Genomic DNA, 24,614 nt, shown 5'->3' on the forward strand with positions numbered 1-24,614 from the left:
GGAGGCACAGAGACTCTCAGGGGAGGGGCTGCACAGCTGGAATGGCAAGGTCACCAGCCAAGCAGAAGGGACATTGGATGAATCAGGACCAACAATAGCTGTACACCACAAGTTTGTCCACCCTGGCATATGCCAGCTTGATATAAATTCTGCCAATGACCAAAAATAATAGAAAATGAGGTTAAATCTTATTAAATCTTAAAGAAAACAAACCTGGGGAATGACTTGCTAAAATGTAGGGTCCAGGGTAACACTTTTAAAGGATACCATAACTCTGGGTGATTATTTCCATTTCCAAACATCAAAGCAAAGAAATCTACACTTTAACTAAAGCTCTCAGAGGGATTCTGGCATAAACTGAAATTTTAAGAGCCATGGCTTTGGTAGTTTCATGTGTATCTCCACTGATTTGTAAACTCTTTCAGTGCAAAAATTGGTTTTTAATACTTGAAAGCTAGTCCCATCCTGAGCACATAATTAGAGTTTTCAGTTTTTAGTGTAAGGAGCTGGGATTATTCAGGTTCTGGGGCAGCCTTGGAGGTGGATTTTAGTCTCCTGTGTAATCTTCATCAGCCATCTCCATTCTGTTTTACATTCAGCGCTACAGTAAAGTGCTCACAAATGGAGCTTCCAGATAAGTTCCCCAACCTCTCTTTCAACAGAAATGCTGCTCCTAATCCCATCCTATATGGTCATTCTGGAGTAGTCACGGCCTGGACATGAAGATTAATAAACCTGGTTTCTGTTTTCAAGGGACATCAAATCTAAGAGATGAAAGTGATAGGTACATAAACAATTACACCATAATCTAAGCATATAAGAAATATAGAAACACTGACAGAGTCAGGAAACTTTGTATCTGGGCTGAGTTAAAAAGAATGAGTAGTAATTAAATCAACGAGGCAGCAAAGAGCAAGCCAAGCAAGGGAAGTGTTAGTGCAAAGGATGGGAGCGTCATTGTGGTTTCTCAGAGAATGAATGACCAAGGGCAGGAGATGGATGAGAGAGTGCTGGGAACAAGGCTTCCTCCTGGCCCTGGGTATTCCAGTGGGGAAATGGAGATGCCATGGGGTAAATTTGTGAAAATAGACTCTTGAGGCCATCCATGCTCTTGTCTCTGTTTGTTGGGGAAAAAGCTGATTCTTGATGGAGAGGCCACAGCCTGTCTTACCACAGCAGCTTGTAAAGCCTCCAGGGCTGCAGCCTGGATGTCCTGGCTCTGTCTCCGTGTTGATACTAAGGCAGTAACCTTCAAAGGGTGTTGACTGCCACCCTTCCATGAGAAATGCATTTTATGCTGTGACCAACACATACATACACAAAATATAAAACTGAAACACCATTTCCATGAAATTATGCTTCCATTATCGCCTGCCGTGCATTCTGCTGTTTTGTTTTTCTATTCTAGTCCATTTAAAAAAGAAAAGAGAGAAAGTTTGGGTGGGATCCACTAAGTTGATCTCAAGATCCAATGAGTCACCACTCACAGCTTGAGAAACCCTATTCTGGGACTCACATCCTAGTTTGGAGGTGTCAAGAAGCAGCACACTGCAATGGCTAAGAATATGGACTCTGGGAGCACATCACCCAATTCAAATCCCTGTTCTCCTATTTACTACCTGTGTGATCTTGCCAAGTTACTTACCCTTTCTAGACCTCAGTTTTTTTTGTCTGCGAAATGGAATGATAAGAGTACATACATCCTACAGGTGGTGTGAAGATAAGTGAGATGATATAGATGTAAAAGTCCAGAAAAGTGCAGAGCATCTAGTAAGTGCCGCCTAAGCTAGCTGCCACCATCATCGTCATCATCATCACCATCATCATCATCATCTTTGATCCCTCCTGTTATCTTATTTTAAAATAAAACTAAATTACAGTACCACCTGTGAGCAGAAAAAAAGGGCTAGACCAAAGGGTTTATTTGCAAAGCTATACAAAACTACACAGTGTGCAGGGCAGAGTGGGAAGAAGCCCTGGGACCTGGTTAACACAGGCAGCCCCTGCACTCATATTTGTAGGGGAAGGGAGGAGGGGAGCTTCTTTTCCAGCCATAGTTCAGTGTCCTGGAGACCAAGACTGCTGGGTCTGGCTGTCTCCTTTGCCTTCTACTAGCAAACACTTTATTTCCTTGCTCACATTTTCTAATCCACCTAGAATCTCAAACACCCAAAGCATGCAGGACTTCTATGGTTTGAATGTTGCTGTCTCCCCCACATTCATAGGTTGAACCCTAATCCCAACACTATAGAATTAAGAGATAGGGACTTAAAGGGTGAGGTCATGAGGACTCCACCCTCACGAATGAGATTTGTGCCTTAAAGAAGAGGCTTGAGGAAGCCCTTTTGCCCTTCCCTTCTGCCATGTGAGGACACAGCAAAAAGGCATCATCATTGAAGCAGAGGAAAAGTCCTCATTAGACACTGAATCTGCTGGTGCCTTGATATTGGACTTCCCAGACTCCAAAACTGTGAGCAATCAATGTCTGTTATCAATTACCTAGTCTAAGGTATTTTGTTATAGCAGTCTGAACGGTTGTGACTAAGACAACTTCCTTCTTACAGTGCATCTTGGGGACCATATTAGGATGTCAGTTCATTGAAAGGAAGATTGAGTTTCTCTTCTCATCAATTTAGTGCATGCTCTCCAATAAAGATTAGCCCACAGAGGGGATTTTAAAGAACAGAAGAGATAATCTTTCAATTATGCCAAAGGCTGGCATGATTTAACCTACCTCACCCAGTCCCCAGATGCTCGAATGGCAAAATTAAGAAAGCAAAAGGGCATCTGCCATCAGATGGATGAAAGCCAGATTTTGAGAACTTTTTAAATGACCCAGAGGACACATTCAGGAAATAAAGAACTGGACACTTGGAGTCAAGGTTTCATTGGTCATGATGATCAAAAAATGATGGTTCACACACACACACACACAGACCTCATCCCACCTGCTGCAGGGCGGAAGCAACACCTCTGGTCCTCACACCCCCTCTGGCTGGGCCCTACAGAGGGCCCTGCAGCCGCCGCCCCACCCAGGACTCTGTCCTTCATCCTGAAGTTCTACTGTTCTGGTCTCCATCTCCCTCAACACAGTGTCTGGAGGCTCCATGTCCAGATAGAGATGTGAAAATCAGATCTGCGCTGGGCAGGGTTGCAGCGTCCTTGAGTTCTTCTACATCTCCCTTTCCCAAACTCTCTCCTCTCCCCTCTCCCACCCCATCACTGTTACCCAGAAACAAATAGGATGGCTTCACTGGTCAATTCTTAACATGTACAAACACCAAAAGCAGAGGAAACGCCCCTTGGCCACCCCCCTCCCCCCAAACCCCAGTGCTGGGAGTGCAGCCGGCGGGCGAGGCTGCCTGGAACGTGGAGCTGCTGGAGCTGTCCGGCTGACCTGGCAACTTCTTTGGCCTCTGGGCTTTACCTAGAGGCCTCTTCCTTCAGCTCCTTGTTTTTCCGCACCTCCTCGGCGTGCTTGTCCTGGGAAGGGAGGGAAGGAAAAGGGCAGGTCACACAAGGCTTCCGGGGACAAAAAGGGAGGCCAAAGTGCAAGAGAACCAAAAGCAAAGAGTGGCCACCACGGGCAGTGAAGAGCTGTGTCTGCAAAGGCATCCTGAGAGGGGCAGAAGGTGGCAGGTGAGGCTGGCAGGAGGCAGGGGCGAGCCTACTGGTGTGGCCCTGGGGAGCTCAAGGGCTTGTGGGTCCCAACCTGTGGCAGGGGCCCACCTTACAGTGACCCTGGGCCCCCCTCCTAGCCTCTCCCTCCCTCACCTGGCTGTTCTGTGGTTTGGCTTAAATCGTATGGCTTGACTTCATATAAGGAACTGCTGGGGGGTAGTTTGTGCCAGAGGAGCAGGCGGAACAGACAGGCCTCACTGCACGCATCTCCTACAAATCACATGCACCTGCCTGCTGCTTCTAGTTCTCATCCATCTCCTTTGCTAGAATTGCCTTAACCCTGTTGGTGAAAGATGAGGACACTTTGGTTTTACTTTGTTATTATTTAAACAAAAATAGAGATGGGGTCTTGCTATGTTGCCCAGGCTGGTCTCTAACTCTTGGTCTCAAATGATCCTCCCACCTCTGTCTCCCAAAGTGCTGGGATTACAGGTGTGAGCCACTGTGGCCGGGTGTGGACTCTTAAAGTACAAATCAACAGAAGAATTTTGAAAATGTTGCCCAACTCCAAAAAGTGGACTTTCTTACACCTATCGTAAGAGAAACTTCTTTTATTTCACAGGGTAGTGCAGCCAGAAGATGGTATCTGCCTTCCAAGGCCCAACTGCAGAAGTATCTTGGCTGGCTCACTTCTCCAACTAGGCCTCAGTTCTCTGATCTTTAAAGAAAAGGGCATAGACAGGAGGCTCTTACTCCCCTCAGGTTCTGAGATGTTTAGCGTTCACCTGGTCACTGTTCATACTGCTGGGTTCTCTATTAGATGGTGACTTTCCTAGGGTAGCAACCACATCTTTCTCTTCTTGCTATTATTTCCCAGTTTCTACTATGGTGCCTTACACATGGCAAGCACTCAACAAATGTTGTCCCTCCCAGAGCCTGGCACTGTCACATCCAGATGACAGAATCAGCCCAGAGTAGACCCACTGAGGCAGCCCAGGTTTTCAGGATAAATTATAAACTAAAAATTGGTTCCTGCAGACACTATAGAACTTTCCGTGGCCTAGAAGTGAGGAGTGGTATACACAGTCCAAAACTTTGGTACATATCAGCGTGACCGAGGAAGCACCATCCCTAGACAGCCGGGGTCGGTGTTCTGGGGAAGGATCCAAGTATGTGTATTTTTGAATTTTATACCAAGCGAGTCTGACACATGGGGTCCATGACCCACACAAACACTGGCACAGCAGGCATTGTGGAAGGTGTCCATGGCCTAGTGCACAGGTGGACAGGGCAGAAAACATATACCCAACTCTCACCCAACCTCCTGCCTCCACCAGTGGGTAAAGGAGAGTAGGGACCAAGGTCCCAGAAGGATGCCACCCCCTCAGATGTCTGCTCTGATGTCACACCTCTTTGAGTCTCCCCCACCTCCACAGCTATCATTCTACTATATGGACCTTTCCAATCTCTCTGCTTCTGAATCTACCGCCATTCTTGGGTGAGCAGATGGGGCAGAGCCCTAGGTTCTGCACTCCCTTTCCTTGGCCTCCGAAGTCTCTCTTGATGACAAAAGGCTGGCAGGACAATCACAGGCTGGTCTCCTTGAACCACTTGGTCTTGGAGCCAAAGAGCTGGGTGCTAGTCCTAGCTCCACTGCTTGTTGGTTTCATGACCCTGGGCAAGTCATTTGACCTTTGTGGACATGTTTTTCTTATCTGCAAAATAAGCATAACACCTGTCCAGCTTGCTTCAGGAACTTGTGAGGACAGTGGCATGATGAAAGTGTTTTGCAGAGTCTCTCAAGTGCTATATCCTGGGTGGAGCCTCAGTGATTTCTTTTGGGTCTGGCTCAGGGCCATGCCCCCTCTTAGCCCAACCCCAGGTTTTTGTTAAGAGTTTGCTCCAAGTCATCCCTCCATAACTGGGGAAGCTTGAGGGCTGACCCAGATCACCTCCCTCCCATATGATGCTTGGTAGAGGCCCTGCCGAGCCTTGCAGGCTGGTGCATCAGAGCACAGGGTCTGCTGCATGCCGGCCAGTTCTAGGGCCTATGCAACATTCAGATCCCTTGTGAAGAAACCAGATCTTTCTAGGACCTGTTGCCAAGGGCCTGAGACTCTAGGTGGATGGGCAGGAAGGCGCGGGGACCACGCTGCTCACCATGGGACGAGGCCACCGATCAGGTCCCGGGAGTCACCGCGCAGCAGGCGGTTCCTGGAAATAAAACACAGAGCTGGAGCTCTCCCAGGAGCTGCAGGAGAAACTGGGGCGGCCTTGAGACTCAGGAAATGAGGCCAGCGTGTTCTCAGCAGAACGGGCCGGTATTCTGCTGACACACAGAACCAACCCCGGCCTCATGGTTCTCCTATTTAGGTGACACTGTTTCATTTATTGACAAAAGGCAACATATTGGAAAGACCTATGACTCACTGGGTCTGTGTCAAGAGGTTTAGAGAGAATCATGTTTCCTGCTCGATGGGAAACTCAGCTCATCATACCCATGACTTAGAGCCAAGAGCTCAAGAAAGCATCTTTCCTTCCATCAAATCAGTCCATTCAGTGATGAAGCTAGGAATGTACAACTGCTTGTCTATCTCTACTCCTTTGTATCAGACAGGCTTCTTCTAGAAAATCAGATATATACTCTCCCTAAGACAACAAAGAATTTTAAATTGTGTAGCTGTGCAGAAAAGCCCCCAAGGAAACCCTGATTCTGGTTCGTTTCTTGCCTCTGGCTTCCTGGATCATCCCTTCGGAACTCTCTAAGGATCCTGCCTAAGAGAAAGATCCCGATTCCTGCCCGAGGCTGCTTCCTCCCTGAGATGATCAGTAGGTCCCCGTGTACTTGCTGCAGAAGGAAAACAGCATGACCCAGGAGCCTCCTCTCTAGCCAGGGACCACTAACCTTCTCTTGCAGCCGTTCCAACATGGCGGCGAGGTGGGCCTCCCGATTCTCCTTGTTGGATTCCATCTTCTGGGCCAGTTTCTCCTTAGCCATCTTGATGAAGTTGTTGTTTTCCTCAATGGCTTTTTGGATCACCTCTCTCTCATGTTCCCGTTTCTCTGCTAGGTGCTTCAGGAGCTCTGCTTCCTGGTACTGGGGAAGCATAAAGGCAGAAGGTGGTCCTTCTCAGTGAGTGCGCCAGGGTTAATTTCACCATCATGGTTGCAAAGCTGCACACCCAGAACCTTCACCTCCCTGGTCCTGGTCCCCAGCCCATTAGCAGGAAGCAAAGACACTTCCTATATTTTTCCACCCCTTCAGAGCCTTCCACATTCTTTGATTTTTTTTTTTTTTTTACCAGCCTTTTCCTAAATACCTTCAGGGCCCTTTTACTCATTGCCATCATTCATTCATTCATTCATTTATTCATTCACAAACACTAAATGATCTCATACTATGTACCAGGCACTGGTCTAACAAAAAAAGTCTCATGGAGATGAACACTTACAAATCACTAAAACCCAGACTAGCGTGGACATATGCCCTAAGGTAGAGACAGGATGCACTGAAGGAATTCTTCTTGAAAGATGAAAAAAAATTTCACTTAGAAGATGGCATCAGAATCAAGCCACGAGAATCCATAGAAGGCACAGAAGGCATCCGGGCCTGGAGATGCCCCACACCATGATCTCTCCCTCCTCCAAGGAAGGAGCTCTTTCCTTAATTCTCTAGCCTTTCCGTAAATCCTCAGCATTTGTCGAAGTTCTATTTTTGCCACTGTGCATTATAAGGCCACCTGTTGAAGGAACATAGTGCAGTGTCCTATCCCCTTAACCAAACGGTGAGCTCCTCGAGGCCGGGGGCGTTTGGCTCTTTGTTTCCCTCAACGGTGCCTCATTCTCCACCGCACACTAGTGAGATGCTCCCTACATTTTGCAGAGTGATGAGCTTACCCCAGCTCAGGTCCACCACCTGTGTTCTCCACCTCCCTCCCCCTTTATGCTGAGAGGGAGGAAAGAAGGAAAGGACCACATTTACCTTCCTTCGCTCCTCAGCTGCTTCTAGTTTCTTCTGGATCTCTTCCAGGGATGGGTCTCGCCGCCTGGGCAGGGAGGCATTGAACTCGGGCACCCCATCAAAGGAGGGTGGTTTCAGGATGACTTCGAAGGACTGGCCTGAGGTGCATTTGTTCAGCTCAATGACTTCCATGTCGGAAATGACGCACCAGTTCAGGTCCACTGTGTCTGCTACAGAGGGCAGAGAAGGGGCTGCTCACGTCCTGAAGAATGCATGGGCACCCAGCAAGCACTCAGCGCATGCAGACAGCAGTGGGAGAGCTGGGGCCCCTTGCAAGCTGGATACTAGGGTCCAGCTCAGTCCTGCACCCAGGCACCTAGGGGTGATGCGCTCTGACGTGCTGAAGGAGTTTGTAGCCACAGTGAGGCTTCAGCCCCCAGGAGTAGAGGCCCCAGGCAATGTGATTTCCTACGACACTGGCTGCTTTTGCCTTTGCTTCCCCCACCAGCCTCCTCTGACTGCTGAGCTGCTCAATTTGTCATCTGTGGTGACAGGCAGGGGTGTGTTGGCCCCCGCCCACCCCCGGCCACTGCCATCTGACGCTCGGCCTGCGGACCCCCTCCGCTGCCTCCCTCCTACCCTGCGCTCTTCTTTCTCTCCAGTCAGCACTGTCTTTCCGCTGGCTTTCATCCTTCCTCCTACACTGTCTCCCACACCAGCCTAGACAGAAAAAACAACCTCAGGTCATCCAAGCACGCCTGCTTTTTGGTGCCAGACCAAACCCATCCCTGCTTCTAACCAGGACGTTAGGAGGTGACCTGGTCCCCGAGCACCCGTGGTGAGGACATGGCCACCCAGTGCTCCCTACTGGTGTCTTGGGGCTGTTCCAGCTACAAGCCCCACACAGCACAGCTGTCACAGAGCCTCCTCCTCCTACTTCTGGACTCTCCCAGAGCATTCTCTACCCTTCCCAGAGGAGACCTGTTGGCCTGGAAACTGACACACATCATCTCATCTTCTCCTCTGGTTATGTTCCCCATGGGCAGAATCTCTGTCTGGCTCACTTTTGTATCCCCCCCGAGCCTCGATTTGTTGGATGCATGCACAGAGGTGACACTAAGATCAAGTGAACTCTTGGGAAGCCTGACGCAGACCCTCATGGGCTCTCCTAGTGCCCAGGCTGCACCGCTGCAGCTCAGACCCTCAGGCTCAGCCGCTGGGATTTCATCGGCTCTGGGAATGAAACTGTGTCTTGGGAAGAGAGTTTCATTGAACTGCGGTCGGGGTGCAGGACCCATGAGAACAGGACACAGGGGCCCCTTCCCTGCCCCTCACTTTCCTGGCTGAGCCTTCACTGACCTTCATATTTGTAAGACGACTTATTCAGGGGATCAGCCAGGAAGCAGGAGCAGAACAAGGACACCAGTGGGAGCTCCTTCATCTTCTCTTTGTAGGCTGTGGAAACACCAGGCAGGTGAGGATGGTGCCTCTCCCAGCCTCAGAAGCCAGTGTCCCCGTGGGTCTGGGGCTCTGAGCAGCCCAGGGTTCCACAAAGGCACTCCCACGCAGACCCACGCCGAGGCTGGGCATCTGGGCCCTTTGCCCTGAGCAGCGTTGTTCAGGATGCCTGTGTGGGATTTGAACCCACTCCTGTCTCCTATGGAAACCTGAGCCTTCCAGAGCACCAGATCCTTCTCCCCAGTATGTCTCCTCCCCTTCCAGACCATAAAGCAAATGCCTTCATGGAAAGGTCCCAAGCACCAGTGCTTCAGCGCTCTCTCTCCCAACATCTGCCCCAATACATTCTGATTCTTTTGCTCCAGGATATAGGAGACCCACACTCCATTCTACTCCCAATACTTTGCAGCTCTGGCCTGCAGAGTTAAGGAGCTGGATAGGAGGGGGCCATCCTCACCACCATCCCTCCGTTCTGCCCCTCATAAGGTCAGGCTATGAGCCTTCTCTGACCTTTCCAACACAGTGTCCAGAGCCAGGGGGTTGCTGGTGTCCCAGAAAGCCAGATCATATCCCCACCACCCTGTCTGTCTGTGTTTGGGATGTCAGGGGTCAGAACTGCCCTGGCTCCCAACAGTCCCTCCTCCCACCGTATTGGAGCCTGTGTGTCTGGTTGCTCAGGCTGCAGCCCTTAGCTGACCCCCAGCCCAGTGCTGGTGCTCCCCCATCCTCATTTCCTTGTAAAATTTTTTGTTGAGATGAGGGTCTCAATATGTTGCCCAGGATGGACTCAAACTCCTGGGCTCAAGCGATCGTCGTGCCTCAGCCTCCTGATATCGGGGACTATAGGCATATGCCACTGCACCTGGCTTCCTTTTATAAATTTGAAAATACATGTAACTGCAAAAATAATATATAGTCATTATAAAAACTTTAAAAAAATACCACATATACAGATGAGCAAAAGGAGGAAAATATCAGCTGTGATGCACCCCCACCGCTTGCTCAACTTGTCGCCTGTGGTGACAGGCAGTGGTGTGCCTCCTGTCACTGCCTGCCCCGCCCCCCTTGCTTTCTGCCCAAGGTGTGTTTCCCTGCTTCTGTGAGAACATGTTGGGTCGGGGCGGGGGGAATAGCCTATGCCCCATCACACATGATTTTTGTACCTACCAGCAAGGGTCATGTTTCTGGGATCTGGTGGCTGAATCTAGCTGAAAGTCACAGAGTGGGTCTGTTACCAGCTCAGGACGCTGTCACCAGCCTGAGAAAAGGAAAGGACAGGATTTTACCATCGATGGGTGAGACAGGTTATTCTCATAAGGAAGGTCTTTATACACTGGGGAGGGGATCTCGGGGGTACCTCATTTGCTCTTCCTCCAGGCCCTCTCCCCACCAACTCTCCCTGAGGGTCCCCCACCCAGACCTCCCTCTCACATCACGCTAATCAAGCTCAGATTCCATGTAGTCATGATACTTCCTAACTGGCCTTCCAGTCTCAAGGCCCCCAGTGTGTGCAAACATGAGTTTCCCAAAAACATATAGGTCAAGGGGTGCTCATCTGTCTCCCTCCATAGCTAGGAACCTGGCCCAATTCAAAGGTTAGGGTGAGAGACAAATCCTCTGGCAGAATCAGCTGGGAGGAGTTCATAAAATAACTGTGTGTCCTGAACTTCTCCCCTCACATGCCCCAGAACTCTTTGGGCCACTTCTGATATGGGATGAAAGGGAATTGGGCATAGGATGTTAATAGGCCTTTTCAGATGCCTTTCACCTTCCCTTTCCCAAGATGACTGACCTAAGCTGTGCTTGGCCCTAGTTAAGACAATCCGAGACACAGGAAAAAAAAGCATTAAGAAATCATATCTCATCACAGGGCCAGCACACTGCCAGAAATCAGCATGCGGAATTGCCGTGGGGCACAGAGATGGGACTCCACACCCCTAGCATGAGCCAGGGAGTCCAGCAGGGGTCCTGGTGTTGGTAGCACCTGAGTGGTGCCTTGAAGGATGAGTTAGAATCGAGCAGGAGCTGGCAGGAGGGTATTCTGCAAGGGAACATCACGGGCAAGGGTCAGGGTGAGAACACCACTCAGTGTCCATGGAATCAGGTCGAGCTGGTTGACGCTAGATCAGAAAGTGGGAAGAGAGGATGACACAGGAGAGGCAGGGAAGGAGCAGATCTGGGTGGAGGTGATGGGAGCCCATGAAGGCTACTACCAACAGTGAGGAGCAGTCAGCAGTGAGTGCCAGTCTTCAGGACCATTTGATCCTTGGCCACTCTCTGTGGTCACTGTGCCAGGAGAAGGTGGCAAAAGCCAGCAGACTCATTGCCCACATCCTCGCCAGCCAAAGAGACTCTGAGACCCACTTCAAGCCCCTTGCCTTTCCCTGCTGGCTGGGGACTGGCAGGAGGAGCCAATGGGAGCAGTCAACTCAGTTCCGGCTTTAGGGCTAGTCCACTGTGGGTCAAATACAAGCATCACCTCTCTTACTAGCTCCTCTATTCTCTTTCTCCATCTTACTCCTGCACTGAGCTGTGCAAATTAAATGAGAAAAGCCCATGGATAGCATCCAGTAGACGAGAAGCACTGAATAAATGTTAGTCTCCTTGGCTGTGTCTTTTGCATCAGGGCAGTATCAGGTGCCACACACCTGCCTCAGAGCCGTTAACTCTGGCCCCACAAGTAAGGACTGTTGCTTCCATGTGCAGATGGGGAAAATGAGGCTCAGAGGGTTTCTGTGCCTGCTCAGGGTGATGCTGCTAGGAAGTTAGATTGCCCCTTTGAACTGAGGTCCAGCTGGACTTAAAGTGCTTTGTTCTCCTCGTTCTTCTTGTTGTGCTTTGGAGCCAGAGGCCTCTGTCACATTGCAGCACAATGGGTCTTCTCTCTGCAGAGCTAAGCTGGTCCTGATGGTACCAGTGAGTCCCTGAACAGAGAGGCAGGCCTGGTGCCTGCATGCGACTTCCCTGGTCATGAGACCCCATCCCACAGTCTCTGCTCATGGCCAGACTGACTGACAAGTCACTTGCAGAGTGAGTCAGCCTTGCCAGAGAGGCAGTGGCCTTGGACTTCTACCTGGGGAAAGGATCAGAAGCAGAAGCCTGAATAGGTGGAGGGGAGGCAGAGAGGGATGCCTGAGAAAGAAGGCAGACTGAGTAGGAGGCAGTTGGAGTCAGGGAATGTGCCCCCAGCCTGAGCTACAAATGATGATAGGACCCTGTGCTCATGGAGCACCCGACACCCACCACATTTTCCCGGTCAGACTTTGCATGAAGCTGGCCTAGGCTGACAAGACAGGCATCGTCAGCTTTGCTTTCAGATGAAGAACCTGGGCTTCAGGGAAGTTAAGACGCTTGCCTGAGGTCACACAGTTCTAAGGGTGCAGAGCTGGGTCTAGTCTCCAGGTCTCTCAACTTGTAAGCTCTTCCATTGTAACCAGTGGAAGAACTAGATGCTCACTAATGCTTCCTCCATGGTCCTGAAGACTCACAGAAAGCCAGCAAGGCCTGGGGATATGAGTTAACTTTAAAATATGTAGTAAGCGCTTTCCACATGGAAGGAAATGGGCCAGGAGTTTCAGGAACAGAGAAGGTCAGAAAGCCAGAGAAGGAAGACCAGGGCAGGAAACAGGAGATGTAGAGGTGGGCAGAGGTAGGCATGGGCACGGTCAAGGGAGTTGCACCGGAGACCTCTCCATGTTACAGGTTGGGGCCTGCGTGTTAAAAACGTGCTTACCGAGCAGCTGCTACGTGACAAACTCACTTTCATTTTCATCATAGCCTCGTAAGGTGGGAATTACTATCCCCATTTTATAGAGAATGAAATTGAGGCTCAGAGAAGCTACGTGCCTTTTCAAGGCCATTCAGTATAGTCAGTTAAATAATGTCCCCTACATACATACATACATCCTCATCCTAACCCCTAACCCCTCACCCCTACAACCTGTGAATGAGAGCTTATTTGGGGAAAAAAGGGCTTTTGCAGATGTAATGAAGGATCTCAAGCAGAGATCATTCCTGCTTGCCTGAGAAAGCCTTAAACTCAATGGCAAGTGTCCTGATAAGAGAGACACAGAGAAAAGAGAAGACCATGTGCAGATGGAGGTAGAGATGGGAGTAAATTAGCCACAAGCCAAGGAATGTCTGGGGCTGCCAGAAGCTGCAGGAGGCAAGGAAGGATCCTCCCCTGGAGTCTTCAGCAGAGTTCAGTCCACTGACACCTCCGTTTTGAACTTCCAGCCTCCCAGTTAACGGTCATGTGATACAGCAGCCCCTGGGAAACTAATGCCCTCAGGAAGTGACAGAGCCAGGGCTGAAACCCCCAGTTCTTTCACCCCAGGTACCAGTATTGATACATGGGCTGATTTTTTCTTCAAGATGATCTATGTGGTCGGACGTGGTGGCTCATGCCTGTAATCCCAGCCCTTTGGGAGACTGAGGTGGGCAGATCACTTTGAGGTCAAGAGTTCGAGACCAGCCTGGCCAATATGGTGAAACCCCATCTCGACTAAAAATATAAAACTTAGTCAGGCATGGTGGCACGTGCCTGTAGTCTCAACTACTAGGGAAGCTGAGGCAGGATAATCACTTGAGCCTGGAAGGTGAGGGTTGCAGTGAGCCAAGATCACGCCACTGAACTCCAGCCTGGGTGAGAGAGCAAGACTTTGTCTCAAAAAAAAAAAAAGAAAGAAAGAAAGAAAGATGATCTATATTATGTGTGCCTGTGGGTCCAGGGGACCCTGTAAATCCTCATGCCAACAGTCACATCATTTCTTTTGCATTTAAGATCGAAAAGGTATTGCTGCCCAGGGAACATTCTGAGAAAAGACTCAGAAGATAAGAAGGTGGGAAGCAGAGGGCAGGAAGACTCTTTCAGAGGGCACAGTGATGCAAGGAGTCTTTGCCACTGGGTGGTGCCAGCCATGGCAGGAAACCCGACTTTGTCCCTAATAACCTGCAGCATCTGTGCCCAGTGGGGCCGGTTGCATGTGCCTGCCCAGCACCTGGCCTGGTTTTGCGATTCTAGGTTGTCTTGTGGGGTCTGTTAAATGGCGATGGTCATGTTATCATGCCACAGCAAAATACAGCCTGCAATGGAGCAAGGGCCACTAAGCCTCCCATGGGACTGTCAAAGGAGGACAGTAAGGGTGTTATGCCCAAGGTCAGAGCACACAGAGTGCCAGGGATTCAGGTGGGCATGGTGAAGATGAAGACACAATAGAGGCCATAGGAGGCATGAGGCCAGAAGTGCAAGTCCTCAATGGGAGATTCTATCCAAGATGTCAGCCAGCAGAGCAACATAAGGCAAAACCCAGTGCAGAGGCAAACCTCCATCCCCACCCCTCAGAGGCCCCTTATGTGTTTTCTGTTAGGTGAAAGCCAACCCTAGCCCTTCAATTGCCCCTAAAGAAGACCAGGAAATTCACTGCACCCAGCGGCAGCAAAGATCAAAGGAGACCCCCATGACTGCCAATGATTGGCAGTCATTCAGCCAATATCCAGAACCACAGCTAGAGCTCAGGACGGCGGCCTCCAGCTCCTGTCTGGTGGTCACTCTCAAGCACAAACTGGTTGGTCAAGAGGCAAGGCCTCCCTGGGCAGCTAAGCCCCTGTACTGGCCGGGATTGATCCAGTGGAGCAGGTAGAGAGAGGACTCAAGCTTCGGATGGCAAAGGTTCTAGTGTGACTGCATCCCAGGTTGTGATGGGGTTACTATGCAGTTGAGGTTCTGCAGTGCTTGTCACCTTGCAATGACTTTGAACCTGACTGTGTGCCGGGAATGTGGACAGGGTTTACTCAGGAACCCAGGAGGCTCATTGGGCTGCAGGCAGGGTGCACTGGGACAGAACGCTAGAAGAGGAACTGGAAGATCAGGGAGACCTCCAGACCAATGAAGGACATTGTGCTTCATCTCCTACCCAGTAGGAAGCCACTGACTTCTTTTGAATGAGGGGAGAAGGGAACATTGATGCTGATAATAATAGCAATAATAAAAACTACCATTCTTGGGCAGGAAAAGCACAGCTGTTATCTCATTTTTTCTATGAGGTTATTTGAGAATGAAGTCATTGAATCTCAGCAGTTAAGTAAACTATACCGTCGCACATGTAGGTAGGGGCAGAGCTGGGATTTACGTCCTCTTGTGTTTCATTCAAAAGCCTGTCTCTGTCTCTAGGTTCTGCTGCTAGTGTAAAAAGATTCATCTGGTAGCATTCGTTTGGGGAAAAATTAGGAGGGAAAGGCTGGAAGCCGAGTAGCAGTCTCGGTGCAAAGTGTGGGGAACCTGCTGGATTGAGTTGCACTCTGAAGTTTTCACATCTCACCCAGCACTATTTTTCCATTTACAAACTGATCCATGAATTTCCCCCAGCACCAGCATCTAAGAGTCTGTACAGAAAAGCAAGCAATCAGAGCTTTTTGTTTATGGCTTGAACCCCTAGCATAATTGTTAAGAAATAAATTAGTGGTGATAACCCCACCAAGCAGAGAGACAGCCATAAGGAAACATGAAATGAGTAAGTTTGGGTTGGAGGCAGATGTGGCTGAGAATGAAGTTGTAGGCTGTTGACTGAGGAGGGATCTCATGGTGGGACAGTGGGGAGAAAAGGATGTTTACAGTGAAGAGATCAGAGCCCTCAATTTCACCCAGAACATTTGAATGTCAAAGATGGAGAGAACAGGTTCTCAACTCAGCACAGTCTCACTCCCAAGAAATACGTGGGACTTTTCAACAGTCCTGAGACTGGGGATGCTACAGGCATTTAATGGGCAGGGCCTGGGGAGTCTGAATGTCTCACGATGTACACATCAGTTCCACACAATAAACAACTGTCCCTTCCAAAATGCCAATGGCCTCCTTCCTGGGGACTAAAGATTCTGAGGTCACACAGAGAGTTGCTGGCAGAGATAGGATGGATTCCAGTGTCAATGCCTTTCTCTCTTATATTTCTTCCTTCTCTGTCCCCAAACATCATCTGGGATGAGAGGGGACAGCCCACATGGTCACTAGAGCAGCTTTGAATGAGAAGACAGATACACAAAAGGGAGGCCCCAGCAGGGCAGTTTTATGCAACTGACACTCCCAGGCTTTCCGTAACGCAGCTGATGTCCAGGGGGCAGATAGAAGAGCACCAAGCTCTCAGACAACACATGGCTACCTCCTGGGTGCATGCCTGACCTCTTAATGCCTCTGACTGCCAGTATGACAGCGTGAGCAAGGATTTTGTTGGCCACTGTAAGAAATGCCCCGAGAATGCTTGCAGGATATGTCAAATTCCACGTGGACTATTTTTGAGGGATATGCAGGTAATGCATATCCCAATGGCTTGAATAGAGCTGTCCCTGGCAAAGGTTTCAGAAGACAAATCTAGGAACTCTGGCCAAGAATCAGGAAGAATAATTCCATGGGTGTGGGAGCAATGAATTCTGATTAAGGTCCTCTAACCACAAGCAGTACAGGAAGGTGGTTCTTTAAGTCCGTGCCCTATTACCAGTCTTCTTAAAAATCCAGTTGAGGTTATGTATTTACCCAAAATTAGCTGCATAAGCTATGTAAATACCACATTTATTTGCTTTGGGATGGAATTATGTTAGCTCAGAACAGTGGCCCTGGTTATTTCACGTTGATCAAAAGGCTCTGATTGGCAGCCATGTGTCTTCTTTGGGTTTTAAATCAAAAGGAGATAAATTATTTTTTCATGAATGTGGTTTTCATTCTTTCTACAATATTTATTGAGTATTTAATTCTGTGCCAAGCCCTCTGCTAGATCCTAAAATAACCACAGGAGTTTTTGTTGGTGGGAAAGTGAAACAAGCCCCTGGACAGGTATCTAGAGCCACTGGCGCCTTTGGACACCCTGCAGATGCTCTGCAGGCCTCTGAATGGTCTTCTGCAATACTGCGGACCATGCCATAAATGGAGAAGCAGTGGGGAATTAGAGCGTGGACCAAAAATGAACCAGTGAGACATATGGAGGGAAACTGGGCAAAACAGAACAGTGTGTGATTCACTGGCTCTGAGGAAAATGGCACTGTTTAATCACCCCTCAGGCTCTTGCTTCCAAGAACACCAAGAGGAAGAGATGATGGGGACTGGACAAGGGCAGCTCCCAGAAGGTGCCCAATAGGCTTAGGCTTCTAGGAAATAAGCACCTATGATAAAAGCAGAACTCTGAAGGCCTGAGTCCAAGGAGTCCTTCTTAGCACTAACAGCTATGTTGAGAGGCAAGTCAGAGAAGGAAAATTAAGCTGGAAAACTGACAGTCCCAAATAATCCACAATGATGGGATTTTCTGGATTATTTTTATTTCCAATTTAATATATGCAGAAGAGGCCGGGCATGGTGGCTCACGCCTGTAATCCCAACACTTTGGGAGGCTAAGGCAGGCAGATCACAAGACCAGCCTGGCCAACATGGTGAAACCCCATCTCTATTAAAAATACAAAAATTATCTGGGCGTGGTGTTGGGTGCCTATAGTCCCAGCCAGCTACCCAGGAGGCTGGGCAGGAGAATGGCTTGAACCTGGGAGGCGGAGGTTGCAGTGAGCCAAGATCATGCCACTGCACTTCAGCCTGGCTGACAGAGTGACACTTTGTCTCTCTTTCTCTCTCTGTCTCTCTCGATATATAGATAGATAGATAGATAGATAGATAGATAGATAGATAGATAGATATGAGTGTGTGTGTGTATATATGTATATGTGTGTGTGTGTGTGTGTGTATATATATATATATATATATGCAGAATAATCAGCATGACAGAAGTCAAGCTTAGGGGCATGGACTTCCATTCAGGGTTGCTGGAGAACATGTGAGGCATGTGACCCATGTGCCATATGAGGTCCCGGGTCAAAAGCACATGAAAGTGTCAACACATAAGGCAAGCCCTTTTCATCTTACTCCCAATAACAATAATGTGAATTGAATAGTGTATAGTGCTTTACGATTACATCTATAGGCAGATGTGCATCTTATAAATAATGCTTTAATTACAGACATAGTCACATTATATTTTAGAAATTCTATATGACAGAAAAAAAGAAAAATCCTGTAGTCTTGCTACTTTATGCTATTGGCATTTTCTTCTAGGGTTTTTTCCCTCTGTCTATTATTTTTACATAATTGTAATCAGGGAATCTACATTAAAAACATTTTTTTTAAGATAGAGATGGGGTCTCACTGTGTTGCCCAGTCTGGTCTCAAGCTCCTGCACTCAAGTGATCCTCTGGCCTCAGTCTCCCAAAGTGCTAGGATTATAGGCGTGAGCCACCACTCCCGGCCAGGGCATACACATTTTATCATTTCATTCCCGACACCAAAGTCTATACCCACTTAACAGATCATCAGTTTAGGTAAGTGACTTAATTTGCCCAGAGTCCTACAAGTAGAAAGTGATAAAGATGGGATTTGAATCGAAATCTTATATTGAAGCCCATGCAATTTCTGATAAAGCTCCATGCTATGTCCTCATATCCAAGGCCACCCTAGACGTAAGTGCAATGGGTGATTGCTGGCGGCATGTGATTGAAAGGCCAGGCAAATACCCTATATTAGCCTCCCTTCTATGGGTGCATTCCATGCTTAAAATTCTCATCATTATATCTATCCTTCAGCTTAGGCATTGCCTCAGAGATTCTCCGTTAAAATGCACCAAGCTTCTGGCCCACATTCAAATACACTGAAAGAAATTCCTTATCTTTTGCAATACCGCTCTTGTTTTCTTTACACTTTCATTCTCCAGTGCTTTGTAAATGTTGCATATTACTTTTAATTTTAGCTTTATGTTAAATCTTTTATGTTTATATTTCACTACCTTAAGAATAAAAGAGTATCTAATGAGTTTATTTGCGTGAGATGAGAGGTTTAGAACAAACCTCTCTCTACAAACCTTCTGGTTTTGTCAGAATTATCTGGATTTTCAGTTCTGGATTATCGTACTGGGTTCTTTCTTACATTATTCATTCAACAAATATTTATTGAGGATCCACTATGTACACTATGCCAGGCGCTAGGGATACAGTGATGTTCTTACAAACACATACCCTAGCCTCAAGATATTTGGCATTTGCATTTAGCTTTATAAGTATGCCAACTATAACTAGACAATGAGTCTAAATTCTGGTGTTTTCTTTGTTCATGACCATCATTGTTACCATGTGTTTTTTGTATTTGATTTCTTTAATTTGATTTCTTTTTGATTAACTAGAGTACTTCTTGGAGTAATTGTTTTTCAGAAAAGCTCATGGTATGTTTTTTGTTGTTGTTGGTTTTGTATTTTGTTTTTGTTTTGAGATGGAGTCTCCCTCTGTCACCCAGGCTGGAGTCCAGTGGTGCAATATCTCGGCTCACTGCAATCTCTGCCTCCCAGGTTCAAGCAATTATCCTGCCTCAGCCTCCTGAGGAGCTGGGATTACTGGCATGTGCCACCAGGCCCAGATGATTTTTGTATTTGCAGTAGAGTTGGAATTTCACCATGTTGGCCAGGGTGGTCTTGAACTCTTGACTATTGATCTGCCCGCCTCAGCCTCCCAAAGTGTTGGGATTACAGGTGTGAGCCAACATGCCCGGCCCATGGTATGTTTCTTAAGTCCTTCCTTAGGCATCTGGTTTATGGTAGATGCAGATGCTAGACAGCCCCATCCAGGATCAATAGTTGAATTGTGTTTGTGTTGTGGGCAGACAGAGCCTGCCTGAAAGGTGCTATCCCCTATCCAGTGCTTTCCAGATACTCAGTGTGAACTTTTCTCCCTCTGGTCTGGCTGCTTAAGCACAGACTCCCACATGGTCCACTGACACTCTACACTCTGCCCACTCCTCCCCAACTGGGTCTTTCATCCTAGATCCACACTCAGCTCCTTTTTCTAGATTCACATTCTCCAGTTGGTTATCCAAAATCTTGAGTTGGCTAAAGCCCATCATGAAGCAGGCCAACCAGCCCCAGGTTCCCGCCCTTTCTGATCTGTTCTGTTCTCCTGCCTCCCACCACCCGCCTCTGACAGCAGGTCCCTAAGGGAGTGGACAAGAAGCTCTCAGTTTGAATTGATAGAAAAGGCCAGTAAACTTTGGGCTTCAGTGGGGAAGGATAGGTATGCCTCTGTGTGTGTAGGGAATGGAGTAGGAGCACTCATATGTGTGTGTAGGGGGTGGGGTGGGAGTATTCAGATGTGGGGCTTCATGTGTGTGCATGCATATGTAGGTAGGAAGGGGGCAGGTGTGTGTGTATTCATGTGTCTTCTTAGAGGGACTAGAGATGTAAAACTCTGAAAAGAAAAATGAAACAATTTTTTAAATGGCAGGGAAGAATTTTTAGTATCCATCCCTCCCTAAAGAAAAACAGAAAAAGCAACCTTTTCCAGGCTGTCACATCTCTAAGTATAGCAAATGCTAATTTAATAAGCAAACCAAATTACACATGATGCATTATTTCTCAAGCTTAAAAAAAAAAAAAAACAGTTTGGGCGGGGTGCAGTGGCTCACGCCAGCACTTTGAAAGGCCGAGGCTGGCAGATCATCTGAGGTCAGCAGTTCAAGACCAGCGTGGCCAACATGGTGAAACCCTGTCTCCACTAAAAATACCAAAAATTAGCCAGGCATAGCGGCAGGCACCTGTAATCCCAGCTGCTTAGGAGACTTAGGCAGGAGAATCATTCAAACCTGGGAGGTGGAGGTTGCAGTGAGCCAAGATCATACCACTACACTCTAGCCTGGGCAACAAGAGCAAAACTCCATTTCAAAAAACAAAACAAAAGCAAACAAAAAAACCGGTTTGGTTCCCTAAGTGACATTATAAAAATTACACTTTACATGTTTTATAATTCCCCAAACTTTCTATTCCTCCCCCAACAAAAGCAGTTTCATTTCTCCCCATCTGTGTCTTCAAAATCTCTGAGAATTGTGTGTTTCCAAATGAGAATCTCCAGGTAAGTATGAAATAATTTAAAGATATCAAAGGGAGCAGAGGAGACAATCTTAGGGGTTCTTGAAAAATTAAGCCTTTCTTTAATTATGATCTTAATAATTAAATATCTTATTATTTAAAAGCAAGAACACAAAGGATCTGAATTTTTCCATTCCTTCTATATAGTTGGTTTAATGTAGACACTAGTCTCCTTTCTTTATCTCTCTCTTATCTTTTTCATTTCTTTGCCCCTTGTTCCTTTTTCCTGTTCAGCTACCTTATTCCCTGAACCTCAGCTTGTCAATCTTTGTTGCTCTATTTTAAAAGTTATCAATCAGTCCACATCCCCCTACAGGAAAAATGGGGTTAAAATGGCCTAGTCCAATGAAAGAAGATAGCCACTTGGCCCTTGGGTTTCTTTTATTGAACCAAAGTGAAATCTAGCTATTAAGCACCCATCCAAGCAAAAATGCAAGACACTTCCACCACCCCTCCAGCTCTATTCGACAACCTGACCAGTATGGACAATATTAGACCAAACTTCTCCATCTTTGATAGGTCCTTTAGAATGAAGTAACTCACTAAAGAAGGACAGCTTCCCATAAAAAACAATATTTGGATTTGATCGCAATTTAAAGGAACGTATTTTTTACCTGGGAATAGGGACACAGAGTGTGCAACATGGATGAACCTTGAGGAAGGTGAAATAAGCCAATCACAAAAGACAAGTACTGTATGATTCCATTATCTGAGGAATCTAGAGAAGTTAAATTTATAGAGACAGAATGTAGAATGGGCTTTTCCAGGGGCTGGGGCAAGGAAGAATGGGGAGTTAGTGTTTAATGGGTATGGATTTTCAGTTTTGCAAGATGAAAAGAGTTCTGAAGATTGGATACATAACAATGTGCATCTTAATACCACTGATGTGTACACTTAAAAACAGTTAGAATGGCCAATTTTATGTTATATGCATTTACCACAATTAAAATTTTTTAAAAAAGTTTGAATATCTATTAGTTTTCCATAGGCTTGTAGTCTTAGAATTAGGAGAGGTGATTAGAGGTCACTTGGCCTAATGTTTCTCAAACATTTTTGAGTGAAACTCACAAAAGTGCTACATTTTATATCATGATCCGTTATGTATATGTCATGATATGGACAGATACAGACATATATGATTATGAATACAGACATATATGTACATTTGTACACACAAATATACACATAACTGATACATAACTAAAGACAGCATAGGAAGCATTATTTATCCCACTATATGAGATGTGCTCTCATTTTTTCCTACTCTATCTTATTTCATTTTATTAAATAAACAAAATTAACAAAATACCATTTACAATCCATAAAGTGATTTCACAGTATACTAATGGGTCTCAACCTGCAGTTAAAACACTAACCTAGACCAATCCCTAACATAATGTAAAAATCTCCTCCAAAGCCTCCCTGCTGGGTGGCCATCCAACTTCTGCTTGAATACCTTCAGTGATGGGGAACTCACTCCCTACAGGGCAGCATGCTCTATGGTAGACTCATCTAGCGTTTGCAGATCCTGCTTACTCCAGAGCTTTTCCAGGAGTGGCCTGGGTGGAGCTGGGAATGCCAGGAGGGCTGGGGCAAGCTGACAGGTGCTCCATGGTTTCCAAGAGGGGTGAAAACACAGCTCCTAGAAATGAGCTGTGTTTTCACCAGTTCATTGGAATGAGCCAGAGACTGGGGCAGCATTGCTGGGAGACTCTGGCTTCCTTCTGTGAAGCTGCTGATCAGACCTTTTCCCCTCTGCCTTCTCACCGTTCCAGCACTATGATTATATCCTCATCTGAAGGATGATCTCATTCTCCTAGCACCCGCCTGTGGGAGAGGTTTCCTCCCGCTGGGAGGCGGGGGGCTCAGCCTCAGGTTGAGACAGATTCCCCCATAGTCCCTCTCAACCTCCCACCCACCCCTTGAGCCTCAGCAGGCCACCTCTGGCCATCCCCACCTTGTATTCTCTTGGTCTTGATACAGGGGTATACCTTCCCGGGGTATTCAGACAAGGGTGCCTGAACATTCCTGACCTCTCCCTCCCACCCCCATACACACACACACACACACACACACACAGCATTCTGGAGACTGGCCCATGTTCAGGACAAGACTCTACCACACCTGATTGTGTCTTCCTGGGAGAAATAAAACAAAGGCAGCACTGCCACGTGGGGACAGCTGGTCACTTGATATCAAAATCCTGGGTCCCAGGATAAGAAATGAATGATACCTAAACTCCTGGCAAGGATGGTAGGCTGAATGAGGAGCGGGGCTGGCCAGAGCCCCAGTCAAGGACCAGGGTGTGGCAGTTCTGGGTGTCTGCAGTTTTCAGCTTTGAAGCCAGCCACCTCTGGCCAGGTAGGATCAGGCTGACCTCAGGGCGGGGCGGGGCCAGGAGGAGGTGATGATCTCATTGCATCCTTAGAACCAAGAGAAGAAAGTAACCCATGCATAAATAGAGGCAAAGGAAAAGATGGGTGATAAAAATGGGAATGGGAGACAAGAAAAGCTGTGTCTGAGGAAGAAAAGGTAAAAATACAGGAGAGCATCCCACTTGAAAGGGATCTTCAGGTCACAGCCAGCTGTAGGGGCAGTCAGACTCCACACAAAACCTTTCTCCGTAAGCAACAAAACACTTTTATGCAGAAATAACTCACGATGGCATCTGAAAATTCCCACTCATCCTGCCTCTCCTGAGCTCCGGAATAAAAATGACACACGGAGTCCACCTTCACCCCTTGGCCGAGCGCCATTCTTTTTGCCTCACCCTATTTACCCCAAGATCTGACAAAGTTTAATTTATTGAGTAAAACCAAAGGCAATACAATAGGTGTTAGACCCCTCGCTTCTCCCCACTGTGGCTGCTGTCTTGTTTTTTCTTTTCCCTGAAAAGCCTCGAATTAGTTGCATTTTATTTTTACTTACGTGCAGTCCAGTTAGAAGCGAGCTGCTCTCTTCCTCACTCCCTCAATTAGTGGTACCCTGGGCTTCTCTCAACATCAGCACCACTGCTCGCTCTCGCCATGACATCACCTCCAAGCTCTGTGATTGGCCAGCAGTGGGTTGCTTGGCAATTGGACAGTCTCCTCTGGTGGAGCAGGGATTGCCTGAGTGAGTAACTCTTAGTAGGCCAGGGAGTGGAAGATGATGTCAGACAAAGAGCTTGCTTTCTCTGCTGCCTGTGGAGCTGGAGAACCAGAGGGTGAGGGTGGAGAGGAAGAAAGAGGGAGTGGTACAGGAAAGGTTGGGGGTAAGGTACAGCTTGTGAGCTGGGGGGATAATGAATGATTTCCAGAATCTTTAGGTCTTTTAAATCTGGGTGTGAGAGAATACGGAATCCAGGGAAGAAATAAAAAAGAACAGATGAACCCTAAAAATAGCTTCCTGGAGGGCTTGGTGCCTGTTTCCAGCCCTGTCAGAAAGGCTGGTGGGTTTGAACGATGATTCAGAAGACGTAGGGTTGCGGGGGGCTGCAAAAACCCCAGGCTTGGGAGCTGATAAGAGCCCTGCACTGGAGTATCTGGAGAGTAAGGCTTCCCTCTGGCCACCTTTGCAAAGGTATCAGCCACATCTGTGCTGTGGCGTTTGGCCAACACTAGTGGGTCCTCACTGCCCCTCCCATCCAGCCCACCTGGGCC

The 24,614-nt window shown here is 47.7% G+C and overlaps 1 protein-coding gene and 1 long non-coding RNA gene across 6 annotated transcripts in view; one reads left to right on the forward strand and one right to left on the reverse strand.

Annotated features, from left to right (window-relative positions):
* The window catches only part of LOC105705341 (uncharacterized), a 171,264-nt gene that overhangs the window by 94,139 nt on the left and 52,511 nt on the right, over positions 1–24,614 (forward strand). The gene's annotated exons all lie outside the window — the stretch shown is intronic.
* STMN4 (stathmin 4) lies at positions 2,878–24,008 on the reverse strand. 4 transcript variants are annotated; one of them, XM_012435166.3, is made up of 8 exons: positions 23,902–24,008; positions 10,208–10,298; positions 8,942–9,037; positions 8,222–8,302; positions 7,604–7,812; positions 6,527–6,718; positions 5,782–5,835; positions 2,878–3,483 (listed from the first exon to the last, which is right to left on the reverse strand). In XM_012435166.3, exons 2-7 carry the CDS (start codon positions 10,218–10,220, stop codon positions 5,815–5,817), a joined length of 612 nt encoding a protein of 203 aa, XP_012290589.1. In that variant the 5' UTR covers positions 10,221–10,298; positions 23,902–24,008; the 3' UTR covers positions 2,878–3,483; positions 5,782–5,814. The 4 variants fall into 4 exon arrangements, with proteins under 4 accessions (XP_012290589.1, XP_012290591.1, XP_012290588.1 ...); XM_012435168.3 differs by lacking the exon at positions 8,222–8,302; XM_012435165.3 differs by lacking the exon at positions 5,782–5,835.

The sequence above is a fragment of the Aotus nancymaae genome, unplaced genomic scaffold, assembly GCF_030222135.1.
Source record: "Aotus nancymaae isolate 86718 unplaced genomic scaffold, 86718_ANA_hifiasm-v0.15.2.pri h1tg000079l, whole genome shotgun sequence".
Classification (NCBI taxonomy): domain Eukaryota; kingdom Metazoa; phylum Chordata; class Mammalia; order Primates; family Aotidae; genus Aotus; species Aotus nancymaae.

Excerpts from the sequence above, each read along its gene's own strand:
- STMN4 (XM_012435165.3), bottom strand. Across the intron at positions 8,303-8,941 it reads GTCGTCTTACAAATATGAAG|GCTGGTGTGGGAGACAGTGT; the intron begins GTCAGTGAAGGC and ends TTTTCTGTCTAG. Across the intron at positions 6,719-7,603 it reads CAGCTGAGGAGCGAAGGAAG|TACCAGGAAGCAGAGCTCCT; the intron begins GTAAATGTGGTC and ends ATGCTTCCCCAG.